Genomic DNA, 16,225 nt, shown 5'->3' with positions numbered 1-16,225 from the left:
ACTCTACCTTTTTCACGTCAATTGACTAACCTGATTAGGCATCCTGAAGTGAGCACTGATCACGGATCAGTACAAACACAACTGATTAATATCAGTTTTATTAACATACCTAATAAAACTGACCCGAAATCAGTTAAAACCATAGTAGACACTGGTTCATGGGTTCACTTTGAGATCAGCACCCCCTAGTGGCAACCATCGGAGTTACGCAACAATAATGACGTAACGAAGCCTCGTTTGCTGAAATCACGTGACTTGCCCAATTTGATACACGCTCCAAAAGCGACCATCAGTACTGTAACTGTCAGTGCATTCAAGTCCTTCTGAGAGGTTCGTATTTACGAGTTGGGAAGTCATAATTACAAAGTCAGGTGCGTTCAAGTCACTTTGGTTGGCACAAGATGGTGGTGCACCTTCTCTTAATTAAGTACAAAAAAAACACAAGGTTTTTATACTCTACTTCTAGAAAATGAAGAGCGCAAACAATGCGCATCAGTTGTGTTTTGCTTTTTTATGTAATCAATTTATGAAGCCACTGTAAACTTTATCGTTACATATTATATTGTATACAGTGCTGTCGCAATTAGCTTACAAGAAAATCCTTACAAGAGTTTCCCCAATTCGTAATTACGACTTTGTTGCGGCGTTCATGTGTGTTCAACTCCTAAACACTATCTTTCCGACGTGACTTGAACGCACCATGTTCTAGCAACGCCCCCCCCCCCCCATGACGTCAAAGCAGCAGAAAACAATTAACTTTTAATGGGAATAACAAAAATACAACACCAACCTACACATTAGCAGCAGTATCACTAAGCACATCACAGGTATTTCAGTATAAATTTATTCAGGGTGGAGTTTTTCTATAAACTTATTAGACTTAGCAAAACCTGAAAGGGGTTGGGCTGAAGCCTACTAAAATATTAATATTTGTCATACCGGTATTTTAAACTCATGAAACTCCCTTAAAGTGTTTTATTTCATAGTATCGACGACAATTATTGATTCTGCTGACAACAACAACAACAAACCGTTACAATTTTATTAGCAGGAATTTCTAGCCAGGTCTGCGTCATCACCTGTTTCTCTCCGTTTACGCGCACAATGAATCCCCGCCCACCAAACACCATTGGTTGCTGTAGGGAACAGCTGTTACTGCTGCATTGTGATTGGTGGATTCTCGCTAAGCCATGACGTTATGCTCTGTACTGCACACCGGGAGAGAGAGATAGAGAGAGAGAGAGAGAGAGCGAGAGCGAGAGAGAGACGTAATGGAGTAATTCCGCTACAACGCTCGTCATTTTTATAAAAATTTCACCAATTCCGCAGCGTGGAGTTGCAATGAGGGTACGGTACATTATTCTTTGTCGTTTTAAACGAAATGCTGACCGCTGTTTGTGCTCATTTCAGATTAAGGATGCTTTTTTTTTTTTTTAAGATGAAGATGATGATGATGATGATGATGTAAAAATGTCAGCAAGATCTAATAATATCTAATAAGTGAGATCAAATCGAGAAATGTGTTTTCATCTGCTGAGTTTTGCAACACTGAGACTGTAAGTGGCCGAATAGCTGGCTGGTGATTATCAGTGCATAATCATTCATAAGAATACTAGTGGTGATTGTGAATGATTATACTAATTAAGGATGATGAGTGTGACTAGACAGTCGTGGGAATAATATTGGAGGAATTGTTTTGTTCTAGGTGCTGATATATATTTAGAAACTGTATTAATTGTTATACAAATCATTTAGAGAATTATTAGAAGAATTATAGGAGTGTGAATGGTGAAAATAATGAATGTAGATGTATGCAATGCAATCACAAAACTTATGCATGACATGTTTATATATATATATATACACACACACACACACATATATATATATATATATATATATATATATATATATATATATATATATATATATATATATAAATTGTGTATGAGAAACGTCCTTCATCAGATTTTTGCAAATCTGAAGTTGTAAGTGATCAATCTCATTGTGTTTCTATTTACAAACCTCAGACACATGCCTGTGTGTGTAAATTATTAAACATCAAACTTGGATTATTTATATTCACAATCTATAGATCTGGGTGTAGATTAACCACTCAAAGGGTAAAGGTCATCGTTTCCCTAGAAAGAAGTAATCTGTTTTGAGATGCAGCAGTTTCATCCGGTTTCTTTAATAAAGCAGCTTTTTAGACCAAACAACACATGCAGCTGTATGCTTCTTACCCAGAATGCAGTGCAGGATGTAAACAGGAAGCTCATTGTTTCAGAGCTCATTTGCCTTGTAGTCAGGCCGTGGTAAGCCGTTACAGGTATTACTTCGTGGAAGTACACACAGATATAAAAATGTATACATGTATAAAAAAGACAAACATATGTCCCAGATCATCTCAGAGCAACATGGACACACAGATTTGCACACTTATTCACACCTTGGTTTAAGTTAGTGTAGCCAGTGCACCTACTGGCATGCTTTTGGGAGGAAACTGTGCGACTGGGAGGAAACCAGTGTGAAAACAAGGAGAATATGCAAAGCTCCAACAGACGGTAGCCTGAAATCAGGACTGAAGCTGTGAGGTAGCAGTGCTACCTGCCACACTATATTTATGATATAATAATGTAAAATATATTATAAAGTATGATTAAATGTATAAAAGTTGTCAAAATAGAACTTTATAAAGTATAAAACGAAATAGTTCATATTCTACATAGGATATGAATGTGTAATAGGGAACAACCTGTAGTGTACTTGTATATGCAATATGGATAAACTCTGGGACATAAGATGGTGGATTCTTCCCCTTAAGTGCTTAATTCCTAATATGAGCCATTTGGGTTTAAGCTCTCAACATCCAATACAACTAAACTGCATAAACCCCTCTACACGCTGTGTTTTAAGTACGCTATATTCGGTAGTTTGGTTTCAGCCTCCGACTGTCTAGACCACTGCACTACGTGTGGTATGAAATAATGGTTTCTACATCCTGTGTAGAGCACCGTATAGAGTTAAGAGGCAGCAATTTTCGGTTTAGCACCCTACTCTTTGTGTTGATCCTTCTGAAATAAATCAATAGTTTCTACACCCTGTGAAATGCTCTATATGTCCAACAGGGAGTTATTTGGGAATCACCTCTCTACTCTTTACACAAATCCTTTTCATGGAGTATGAAATAATGGCTTGTACACTATATACAGTGAACTAGTTGTCCGAGAGTTCAGTTTAGGTCTCGGCTCCCTAATCACTACACAACTTCACTTCACAGGGTCTGAAACAATAAGTTTATCTCTCTGGCTCTGTCTTGGTCTGTTTCTCCCTCTGTCTGTCTCTTTCACTTCTGTCTCATTCTCTCTCTTTTAGGCCTCTATGTGGGCTTCGTGTTGTGGATTATTGAACGATCTGATCGGTTCGGGGGCGGTTCGAAGCCATCAGGCTGGGTTTGGGGGCGGAGCCGGGCCATTCAGATTTGCTCCTGGCGCTGGCTACTCTGCCTACCCTTCAACGAGCACCACTCAATCACCGTCTATCCCCGCCCCCTCAAATGGAGCAGCGTGCAAAGCCTGTGGTCTCGCCTTCTCCGTCTTCAGAAGAAAGGTAGGTTCCTCTGAATATTTCAATATTAAGTACGTGTTGTCTGAATATTAACATGTGCACGTATTTGAATGTTTGCATATAAACAGAAACACACGTGTATATAAAACTGAATTGTAATTTTGGCATCGTGTGTGTGTGCAGCACGTGTGTTCAGACTGTGGGCGGAGCTTCTGTGCACTCTGTAGTGTGCTGCAGGAGAACCTGCGACGCTGCTGCGTGTGCCACGCCCTGTGGGCGACAGCGTTCGAGCGGGCACGCCTCATGCGATTGCGGGTGCGTGATCTGCGCCGCTACCTCACACTGCGTGACATTAGCACGGATGCATGCACTGAGAAGGAGGAACTCGTCGAGCTTGTACTGCAACATATGGGGGTAGATCTTCAGGAGGAGGAGGAGGAGGAGGAGATTGAGGAGGAAAACACTGAAGCCCTGCCCTCTGCTTTAGCCCTGCCCGATGATGCTGCACCCACCACCCCCCAGCAACCTGCACTGTCTGTCTCCGCCCCTCAGGAAGAAACACACAACACTAATAACAGCTCAGGAACCAGCCAAGTACACACACACACACACACACACACACACACACACACACACACATCCCTTCTGTCTGATAATGGTATCGATGTTAATGATGATAATGATTTGTGTGTTGACGATCAGGATTGTGGAGACGTTGCCTCTGTGTCTCTCCTCCCCCTGGAGAACAATGAACGTTTACTAGAGGTGAGTTATTATTCATACTAGTTATAAATAAAATCCATTTAAATCCGAAACATTATTTACATAGTTGGTTATTCAGTGAGGTAACAGTCTCCTCTAGCATGCTAATACACACTGGCCAGTTTAACAGGAATGCCTGTGTCCCTGCTCATTCATGCAATTATACAATTTGCCATTTATGTGTCAGGAGAGCAGTGCATAAATTCATGCAGATTTTATACAGGTCAAGAGCTTCATTTAATTTTCATATCCGACAGCAGAACCTGAGTCTACAATGAGCAAACGCTCATCTAAACTGGACCGTTGAAGATTTCGAAAAGACCAGGTGAAGTTTTTTTTAACAATTTCATTGAGCCTCTGCCCACCGTAGCGTCAGACGAACAGTAGTATTTAGTAGTTCTTAACTGACAGGAGTAGAACCTGATGTGGTCTTCTGCTGTTGTAGCTCATCTGCCTCAAGGTCTGCTCACCATGGTTGTATAGAGTGGTTATTTGAGTTACTGTAGCTTTCTTGTGAGCTCAAAACAGTCTGGCCATTCTCCTCTGTCCCTCTCATTTCCACCCACAGAAGTGCCATGCACACATTTCACATATTCCCCCATTCTTCTCTAGACCTGTACCTGCATGATTTTATCTGTCGCGCTACTGACACCTGTTTGGCTGGTTGGTTAATCACGTGAGTGAGCAAGTGTACAGGTGTTCCTATTAAAGTGAATGTATCAGAGGTCGACCGATTGATTGGTTTTGCCAATTAATCAGCACTACTGATCGGTTATCGGCAAAAATCCACACCGATAGTTTTTCCCAGTTGTGCCCGTTGCAGGAGCGGTTGAGAAGGGTCCGCCGTCGTTATACAGTACGAGAGCGGCCTCTAAAACGATCGCTGACTAATTTGGTGGCTTTTTTTAAATTCATTTTGGAGGTCTCTACTTTTATTTGTTATTTGCAGTGTTACATTTTGGTTCCGTTTGGATGTATATCTTTTAGTAACTTTAATATTTATTCATAGTTAATATATATATTTATTAATATTTGTATATTTATATCATTTTTAAAAAGCACAGTACATTTTCATGGTACAGTCAGTACTGTTTATTTTTGTACCAAAGTTCAGCAATATTTTACTTTGTGTTTCTGTTTTCATTCAGTAGCCATTTTAAAAGGTATCAGTTGATTGATCGGTTATTGGCAGGTACCGCCTGACTTAGTTATCGGTATCGGGAAAATCCACTATCGGTCCACCTCTAGAGTGTATGTTATCGTGCGAGATTATAGTGGTTATTTGACTGAGCTAACTTAATCAGTCTCTCTGACCTGTTATCTAATTGTATAACTAATTGTGTAATGTGTTTAATGTATTATCACCATATTCATTTAAGAGAACAATTAAACATTTACTTGTTGCAGTACTCCCTTGGTTCTGTGTGTGTGTGTGTGTGTGTGTGTGTGTGTGTGTGTGTTGATGTGTAAACAGTCCAGCCCAGTGACTCAGAGGAGGGCTCGAGCCTCTATCTCTGATCTCTCCAGCGAGGATGAAATCGAGTTGTTAACCGTTCGGCAGCTGAAGGAAATTCTGGCCAGGAACTTTGTGAATTTTTCCGGCTGCTGTGAGAAGTGGGAGCTGGTGGAGCGTGTGCAGCGTTTATACAGAGAGCACCAACACAACCGTACCTCCTGTGAGTCCTATCTTCAGTCTGGGCAGAAATAAACCAGAAGGGAAACAGTAAACACTTAACATGCACCTGATACTCCAGGCAAAGTGTTTCCTCTGTCTGAGGTGCAAAAACAGAGAAGACGTGGCAAAGTATTGTCATGCAATTTGCACCGATTGCATTCACTGTATACTCGAGAATTAATTTAGCTAGCCACATTAACACAGTAACGCAAACAGTTTTAGGGCAGTGTGCAGGTCTAGTCTGGGGTTACTGGAACCTGATTGTGACTCACAGTGTTCAGGTATGCAACACAGATCAAATTTTATGTGAGGAGTTTACTTCAGGAAAAGCTGTGGTGAGATTTGACTTGTGGGACTTGCACTTAAAAAAAAAATTCTTGTAGGAATAGCAAGAGCAGCTTTGGATATTTGAAGCTACCGATCCAAAATGGAGGATGTTCTCTTAACAGTAATTTGGGAGAAAAGTGTGTCAGGAGCGTTAGATGAACTGTTAATCATCCGGGATTGAGCCCAGATTCTTCTCCATCAAAAAAAAAACAAAAAACTTTTTCAAACATACTTCTAAATAGTGTTTGCATGCATTTTTATTCTTGCCTGTGAGACAAGACGAGACAAGAAATTCTGTTTGTGTACAGTGTCAGAGGTCATTTAAAAACGTTAAAAACAATTCAAAGTTTTTCAGAATGCTATAATGTCCACACAGAACTCTCTTTTATGTTTTCTTTTGCAGTGGAAAACATGAGCAACAGCATCACTGCAGGTGAGGATTTCTGTCATGCACATGAATGCAATATTAAAAAGGACTCTTAAAGTAATCTAAAAGTGAAATGTACCCTGCCCCCCTAATGTAGTTACTCATCCAGGACACGTTTGGTGTATTAGAAGCTTATGATTAAACCATCGTTCACACACACAGATTAATCAGGTTGTTTACATTTGAAGCGTTAAGAAGACGCCCTTAACCACGGCGACTTACATCATAGTCTGTATCAAAAACGGAAACATCCTCATGCTCGTTCTCTAGGTCATGGACTAAGAACTGACATTGAGCTAAGACCCTGTTAGAAGAGGATAGTACAGCATTAAAGGAAAAAAAAAACACAAGACGAAGGTTTGTTTGGGTTTTTTTAAAAAAAATTTTTAATAGAAGTGTCAGTACAAGTGAAGAGGTAGGTCTTTGGTCTTTGTTTGAAGACAGACAGTGACTCAGCTGTTCGGACAGCCAGGAGAAGTTTGTACCACCACCTGAGTGACAGGACAGAGAAGAGACTTGCTCCATGTCTTCCTTGTTCCTTTGGTTATCTTTTAATCCTCCTCTGCTCCCATGTTAACCATGCAGTCGTGGCGTATCCTCCTCCTATATGTGATGGAGGTGTTGGAGGTAAGAATATCAGCATTGATGAGTGAGACACAATGCATGCTATTTCCACCTGCATGATACATCTGTGTCCCATGCTGTGTTTGTGTCTGTACGTACACTATACAGTATGATATACAGTATATAAAAGGACATCTAACCATCAAACCTATATGTGCTTGTTTAACAGCCCATTCCAGATTTAGTCTCACTTTGCTGTTATAATAACCTCCACGCTTCTGGGAAGGTTTTCCACTAGATTTTGGAGTGTGTGGCTGTGGGGATTTATGCTCATTCAGCCAGAGCATTAGTGAGGTCAGGAACTGATGTTAGGTGAGGAAGCCTGGGATGCAGCTGGCATTCCATTTCATCCCAAAGGTGATCAGTGGGGTTGAGGTGAGGGGTCTGTGCAGACCACTCAAGGTCTTCCACTCCAACCTTTGCACACCATGTCTTCATGGAGCTCACTTTACTTTGTGCACACGGACATCATTATGCTGGAGCATGTTTGGGCCTCTAAGTTCCACTGAAGGGAAACTGTAATGCTACAGCATACATTCTATACGATCGTGTGCTTCCAACTTTGTGGAAACCGTTTGGGGAAGAACTACGAATAGGTGTGATGGTCAGGTGTCCGCAAACCTTTGGGCATATAGTGTATGTGCTTACAATATCATCAGATGTTTTGTGCAAAGATAGCAGTCCTATAATTATGTTCTAGTGCAAAGTGCTAATAGTAATGAAGTAATATATAATGGTGGTCGTCTGACAATTCCATAGAAATGTTTGATATATAGATATAATATAATAAAAATGACTGCATGTTTACTTCTGTCTGTTCTTACTGGCCAGGATTTTGGTTGTAAATAATATTTAGTTGTGTTTCGTTCAGAATTGGGCTTTATCTTATAGCATCACTTGTGGAATAACATGCATGTGAGATTTGTTTATTCACAATTGATCAGTTGCTTCTCAGTTTCTACAGTATATAGAACCACACACCAGACTCTCAGCTGTAGCAAAGTGTGAGCTAATATAGGTAACTAATTAATTAATATTAATTTTTGCCAAGTAGTGTTAAATGGAAACGGTAACCATGGAAACGATTTCTGGCACTCTGAGAATCAGTACAGTAAAGTAAAATGTTTGCTGTGAGACAGACATTTAACATTAATAATCTGTCAATGTGTTCACTGGTTAAACAGAATTGTGAGATTGCCTTAAACGAGGACGTGTGTTCGGAAAAAAAACTCTAAAAAATTTCTGCTTTTCAGAAATACAGACCCTTAGAAAAAGGAAGTGTTTCTTACTTCCTTTTCTTTCTACTTTTTTTCTTAATATGCTTGTTTATTATCTGTCTTGTCCTATTGTAAAGTGACCCTGGGTTCTGTGCAATGCACTATACGTTTATATATAAATAAAAAGGACCCTTATGCTTCATCTCAGATGCATAAACACTCCCCCCACGAGAGATCCTCCTCCCAAATGAAATGATATTTTCAAAAGTGCACAATAGCAATATTATGCATGTTGAATATTGTAGTAGATGAGAAGAAAATTGTCTGGTCGTGTGTGTGGGGAAGTAGGAGCCTATCACTGTACAGATTTACTCATCCTGGCCTAAAGCCAAATGCCCCTGCTGAGCTAAAATGGTCGTAACTGCACTGTGCTTTGATCCAATATGCTAAGTGCCTTTCTCTCTGTGTGTGTGTGTGTGTGTGTGTGTGTGTGTAGACTGCTGATGCTCTGCAGATTTAGGTGATTTTATTTAAGTAGAACGATTAATAAGAGCCAATGGAGACAGACGTCAGCACACAGTTCCTCAAATGAATAGACTCTAAATACATATAGGTAGATACACAGAGTTAAGACACACTATAGATAGATAGATAGATAGATAGATAGATAGAAAATGTTAGTAAGTGTTTGTAAATGTATATTGTGCAGTAAGAGTTAAATGTCCTTATTCCACGGTGCTGCTGAATTCTGATTGGTCAGAAAGTGTTGAGATGTTTATTTAGCACTTTGTATATTTAGCGCTTTGTAACAGTAAAGCTGTAACTTTGTTTTCCACCATGGGGAAGCTCTTCAGGATGGAAGGCTTTCTGATTTCTCAGTAATATGAAAAGATGCGGGGTTTTTTATTATTATTATAAGTTTGAGAGAGAGAGAGAGAGAGAGAGAGAATGAAGGTGAAGGAATGACTTTATAGCTGCTATATGTGATAACTTGCTTCAACAACAGTGAACAGATAAAACATGTGTCATTCTTTAATAAATCATTGGCCGTGTTATAAGAGGAGTAAAACATAAACAGTCCATGTCAGGCCGCATCACACCATCCCATCACTGATTATTTTCCTGGTGTTTTTTATTCCTTACGTAACGTGTTGCGTGTCTGTGTGCAGGTGTGGCTCCTCTCGGTACGGTGGATGAAAACATGTGCCGTATCTGCATGGACGCTGTGATCGACTGTGTCCTGCTCGAGTGTGGTCACATGATCACCTGCACCCGGTGTGGCAAGAAAATGAACGAGTGTCCCATCTGCAGGCAGTACGTGGTTCGAGCTGTACATGTCTTTAAGTCCTAAACACACAAACACACACATGCACACTGACAGCCTTCATCGTCCTGAACTGAATCAGCTTCTGAAATCATAGAAGGTTACATCGGCTACATCCCAAATTGCTCCACAAGGGGACAAGTGTCAGACTGGTTAGGGTCTGAATTTGAACACGGAGGCTCTGTTTAATTAGTGTTTTCAAATGCGCTCTTGTTGATTTCTCCTAATGACTCCTAATGGGTGTGTAGGACCTATGTCACACGAGTGTGTACTCACAGCACAGTGGAGAAAGTGTGTTAATGGGGCAGATTCTAGCTACCCTGTTTATTATCTAGTGTGCTACTGTATGTACCTAGCATACAAAATAGCTAGCACTGTAAGTAGCAATTCCATCAGCTGTCATGTACAGATGGAGACAATCAAATGTTTGAGATGTGAAACGTTAAGCTCGTTTTTTCGCTTATAAACAGCTTTATTTTGAAAAGGCAACCGCGAACAAGTTCAGCAATGCCTTCTGGCTAAAAATCCTGAAGTCTACAGTGACACTGACTCGACTCCACACCTAACGCCGATTTACTGGCCAATAACACTAGTCAATAACACTAGGGGAAGAGAAGTGGACAAGGGCGCATTAAAAACAGTATTGGAATGCAGCACACTTAGTCTTTCCATGTGTACAGTGTGTGTGTGTTAAGTGTGTGTTGGTGCGTGTAGAAGGTATAAGATGAAAAAGTGATGCGTGAAGAAGGTCCTCCTTGCTGTAGCAGACCTGAAGCCAGCAGTGATTAGAGGTGCCAAATGTACTCAACGTTACTGATTGATTTATTGTGCTTTAATACAGTGTTTATCAACTGTGTTTATTATTAAACCCCTACAGCAAAGTACATATTAGCATATTAGAGTCACTCCATGAAAACTGCAGCCAATCTGTGTGCTATGAAGGTACAATTCCAGGAATTTTGAAGAACAATCCCATCCTTAAAAGATAACATCTCCACTCAAACATGAGTTATGAGGCATCACAATCACTGCACTGCGCATGTAACAAGGACATGAAGATAACAATGAAATTTATCAGTATAAATTTTATTTAAAAAAAAAAAAAAACAGGACAACATTTGACAAGTCAATAAATAGCATTAAGAGAAGTTTGAAAACAGTAAAAAAAAATCTGAAGATCTGTTAACTTGAATATTTCAAGCTAACACTTTAGTCTATTTTTGATCCAATCAAAAAGAAGGATTCAGAACACCGAAGTCGAGATTTTCTTGGGTAGAGCGCATCAACAGGAAGTTAAGGTAAGACCATATCAGGTATTTGAGTTTTTATGATAATGCAGTTGCAATATATATTAATTGAGTGACTTCACTAAACCCTGAACGAAATGTTGCGAGGGTAAAAAGGTGTAACTTGCCTGGAAAAACATCATCACAGATCGTCAAAACACTTACGATCCGTAAGTACTCTCGGGTGATACACATCATGCCTGAATATGGGGTCTGATGGGAAATTTGAAGCTTGGGAATAAGACTTCGGCTGTTTCCAGAGTAACATACCCGAAACAGGACACGATAAATCTACAAACGTTTTAAAATACTGATTTGATCTATAATCTTAAATTCTGGTCATTTTACTCTGTTTTTTCAAATACCATAAATTGTGCTTGACTGACTGACAGAGAAATATTGTTGTTACTAATGGAAACCTTGTGTTTATTAAAACAGTTTGAACATAACCCATGCAGACACCAACGGTTATATTCGCCACCACGTTTAAAAGACCTCGCACCCAAAACGGGCTGCGACCCTTCACATAGATAGCTATTACATAGCCTCTGTATTAAAATAGGAAGACTTTATTTCAGGAAAGGGTAGGAATTAAAGCAAAAAATAATTATTAGATAAGGTAAAGAATGTCACAATTTCTAACACTAATTAATGAGGAGAATTTAGAAAGATATTGTGTTTTTACAGTAGTTAGGTACAGGATGACATTGAAATTATCTCATGTATATCTCAAGGTGTAACACCTTACATTAATAATGATATTCAGCAATATTCTACTCAATGTTACGTTTTATTAGCAATGATTTATATACATTTGAATGGCTGCAGTTTTCATGGAGTGACCCTTTAGCTAAGTACTAAATAAATTCATTTCTAAAATGCAACACCAGACACTGACTGGAAGTTTACCAACAATATTTATCTTTTTATTCCTGAATTAACTATACATTAAAAACATATTTGGATACGTGGCATCCTTCCTCCCAAAGAGCCATTGAGGTTAGTATTTAGGTTTCGGAGTTAATGTTTAGCTACAGCAGTTTAAACCACTAAAATGTTTTGTTTTGTATGGTAGCGTCACCTTATTTTATTTAATATTATTATTATTATTATTATAATTTTATTACAACTTTATTTAACAATTGATAGTAGATAGCTACTATCTTTAGCAGCTCCACTAACACTTTTTGATGTGACACTATTTTGTGGTGGTGCCAGCTAACTATTTATTTCGCTAACATACTTCACTTCATTATTATTGTTACAAGGCTAGCTCTATTTCATACCTTATTTTGGGACACTATTAGCTAGCTAGCTATTTATGATTAGCTAACCTAGTCCTATGACAACCTCTGCTGTAATGCTCACCAGCCAGATAGATTTAATATTTTAAAGTATTAAACAAAATATTTTTAGACTTATTAAATTAGCTAGCTATTTTGGTAATGATTTGGCTGTTTATGTTTAGCTAGTTAAGCTACTTTTAGCCCCATGGTGTATCGCTAGCTAGCCTTTTCTGTTTGATCCGAACTATCTATTTTTCCTTTTATTAATCTTTCACCATGAATTTGAGGATTATTTATTTTGTCACAGTATTTTGTTTTCATATGAATCTTACACATACCCACAGTTATAGCTGTGTATCTGCACAGACATTGTGAAATTTAATAAATTCAGATTTTGATGGGTAATGTTTAGCTACTTCAGTTTAACTGCAGTTTAACTTTAAACTGCTTAAAGTGTGTGTGTGTGTGTGTGTGTGTGTGTGTGTGTGTGTGAGAGAGAGAGAGAGAGAGCGTAATGCCTCCTTGTTTTATTTAATATTATTTGTTTTATTATAATTTTATTAATAATTGGTAGTTAGCTGCTATGTTTAGCGACTCCACTGACAACCACTTGGTGTAACATGATTTTATGGAGGTATTAGTTAACGGTCTATGCTTTGCTAACATACGTCACTGGCACATGACTTCAATACTTTATCATGTGGCACTGTTAGCTAGCTACTTTTGTTTTGTTAGGCTAACATGTTCCTGACAGCCCCGTCTGGTATACGAACAAGGTCACGTATAAGGCTAGCTATCTTTTCTGTTTGATCCCAACTAGCTATTTTTCTTTTTCTTACTCTTTCAACATGAATTTTATGTATTTAGCCAGAGTATTTAGTTTTTACATGAATCTGGCACATATACACAGTTATAGCTGACCTGTGTATCTGCAAAGACATGATAAAATTTGATAAATTCTCCAGGTTGTCAATTGCTTTTCCATAAACAGTAACTGAAATAGAGTTATGTGCATCACTGTAGATTGCACCAAAACCATGCCCTACTTCCCACTCCCTACTCACTATTCCCTACTCCTTACTCACTATTCCCCACTCCCTACTCAATATTCCCTACTCCTTACTCACTATTCCCCACTCCCTACTCAATATTCCCTACTCCCTACTTCTTACTCAATATTCCCTGCTCCTTACTCACTATTCCCCACTCCCTACTTCTTACTCAATATTCCCCACTCCTTACTCACTATTCCCCACTCCCTACTTCTTACTCAATATTCCCCACTCAATATTCCCTACTCCCCACTCCCTACACAATATTCCCTACTCCCCACTCCCTACTCAATATTCCCTACTCCTTACTTACTATTCCCCACTCCCTACTCAATATTCCCTACTCCTTACTTCTTACTCAATATTCCCTGCTCCTTACTCACTATTCCCCACTCCCTACTTCTTACTCACTATTCCCCACTCAATATTCCCTACTCCCCACTCCCTACACAATATTCCCTACTCCCCACTCCCTACTCAATATTCCCTACTCCTTACTTACTATTCCCCACTCCCTACTCAATATTCCCTACTCCTTACTCACTATTCCCCACTCCCTACTCACTATTCCCTACGTCTTGCTCACTATTCCCCACTCCCTACTCACTATTCCCTACGTCTTGCTCACTATTCCCCACTCCCTACTCACTATTCCCTACGTCTTGCTCACTATTCCCCACTCCCTACTCAATATTCCCTACTCCTTACTCACTATTCCCCACTCAATATTCCCTACTCCCCACTCCCTACTCAATATTCCCTACTCCTTACTTACTATTCCCCACTCCCTACTCAATATTCCCTACTCCTTATTCACTATTCCCTACTTCTTACTCACTATTCCCCACTCCCTACTCAATATTCCCTACTCCTTACTCACTATTCCCTACTTCTTACTCACTATTCCCCACTCCCTTCTCAAAATTCCCTACTCCCTATTCCCTACTTCTTACTCAATTTTCCCTACTCAATATTCCCCACTCCCTACTCAATATTCCCTACTCCTTACTCACTATTCCCTACTTCTTACTCACTATTCCCCACTCCCTTCTCAAAATTCCCTACTCCCTATTCCCTACTTCTTACTCAATTTTCCCTACTCAATATTCCCTACTCCTTACTCACTATTCCCCACTCCCTTCTCAAAATTCCCTACTCCCTATTCCCTACTTCTTACTCAATTTTCCCGACTCAATATTCCCTACTCCCCACTCCCTACTCAATATTCCCTACTCCTTACTTACTATTCCCCACTCCCTACTCAATATTCCCTACTCCTTACTCACTATTCCCCACTCAGTATTCCCTACTCCTAACTTACTATTCCCCACTCCCTACTCAATATTCTCTACTCCTTACTCACTATTCCCCACTCCCTTCTCAAAATTCCCTACTCCCTACTCACTATTCCCTACTCCTTACTCACTATTCCCCACTCCCTACTCAAAATTCCCTACTCACTATTCCCCACTCCTTACTCACTATTCCTTACTTACTCTTCCCTACGCCATACTCACTGTTTTCTACTCACTATTCCTTACTCTACAGTATTCCCAGCTCACTATTTCCTAATTGCTATTCCTTATTTACTCTTCCCTACTCACTGTTCCCTATTCCCCACTGACTATTCCTTACTTACTCTTCATTACAACTTACTCATTTTTTCCTACTCACCATTACTTACTTACTCTTCCCTGCTCACTATTCCCTACTACTATTCCTTACTTACTCTTCCCTACTCCCTATTCCTTACTTACTCTGCCCTACTCCCTACTTACTCTTCCCTACTCCCTATTCCTTACTTACTCTGCCCTACTCCCTACTTACTCTTCCCTACTCCCTATTCCTTACTCACTAATCCCTACTCACCATTCCTTACTTGCTCTTCCATACTCACTATTCCTTAATATTCCTTATTTACTCTTCCCTACTCGTTACTCCATTCCCTACTACTATTCTTTACATACTCTTCCCTACTCACTACTCCTTACTCAATTTCCTATTCCCTACAAGTGGCAAAGTGCATTATATGTATTATGTACCAGGGACTTGATTGACAGTGTTGATTTGTATCTGTCTAGAGAGTTGAGTAGATTTTTTTTTTCAACGTTTAATTGAACCCATTTAGGCAAAGCCAGGAGAAAAAACCCAGCTGACAAGTAATTTATCATTTATAATAATTTAAGATTCTGCCACGAATATTATGGATAAACCATTTTGTCTTAATCGGTAAAATCGTAACACACTATTACATGGATAGAAAAGAGATATATACAAATGTACACACTGTTGCCTGTACAATAGATGATTTTTGGATAAGAATATGAAAATAGGATTACAGTTTGAATTATTTGTGAGGACTTGAATGTCTCTTTTATTGTATGTGGGTTTAATGTGCAATTTCTAAAAGGTGTCACTTGTAGGAGCGGAGCAGACGACACTCACTATAGATCTACTGTATGTAAGAAATGAAACACTTTTGAGGGTTGTTATATTTTGAAACTTTTTATTTTGTTAATATTAAAGATGATTTAATAAAATACAGAACCTTGAATTAATACAAAAGTTTTCTTATTTTGTTATTGCTGACTGAAGAGTTTTAATTATTTATATGTTGCATGCTTTAATAATACAGAATATCTAAGTTCATTTAAGCTGCTAGTGATGTGAATTAAAAA

General features: G+C 39.1%; 1 protein-coding gene across 2 annotated transcripts; it reads left to right on the top strand.

Moving 5' to 3' along the window:
• The first annotated feature begins 687 nt into the window (after positions 1–687).
• Positions 688–16,094, top strand: rnf34b (ring finger protein 34b). 2 transcript variants are annotated; one of them, XM_053644787.1, is made up of 9 exons: positions 689–827; positions 1,049–1,347; positions 3,376–3,609; positions 3,751–4,161; positions 4,270–4,332; positions 5,804–6,005; positions 6,735–6,764; positions 7,344–7,385; positions 9,769–16,094. In XM_053644787.1, exons 2-9 carry the CDS (start codon positions 1,342–1,344, stop codon positions 9,948–9,950), a joined length of 1,170 nt encoding a protein of 389 aa, XP_053500762.1. In that variant the 5' UTR covers positions 689–827; positions 1,049–1,341; the 3' UTR covers positions 9,951–16,094. The 2 variants fall into 2 exon arrangements, with proteins under 2 accessions (XP_053500761.1, XP_053500762.1); XM_053644786.1 differs by lacking the exon at positions 7,344–7,385 and having other exon boundaries at positions 688–827; positions 3,751–4,332.
• The last annotated feature ends 131 nt before the right edge of the window (positions 16,095–16,225 follow it).

Source organism: Ictalurus furcatus, chromosome 16 (genome assembly GCF_023375685.1).
Source record: "Ictalurus furcatus strain D&B chromosome 16, Billie_1.0, whole genome shotgun sequence".
Taxonomy (NCBI): domain Eukaryota; kingdom Metazoa; phylum Chordata; class Actinopteri; order Siluriformes; family Ictaluridae; genus Ictalurus; species Ictalurus furcatus.
The sequence above is the reverse complement of the archived record's forward strand: the minus strand, read 5'-3'. Positions and strand labels throughout refer to the sequence as shown.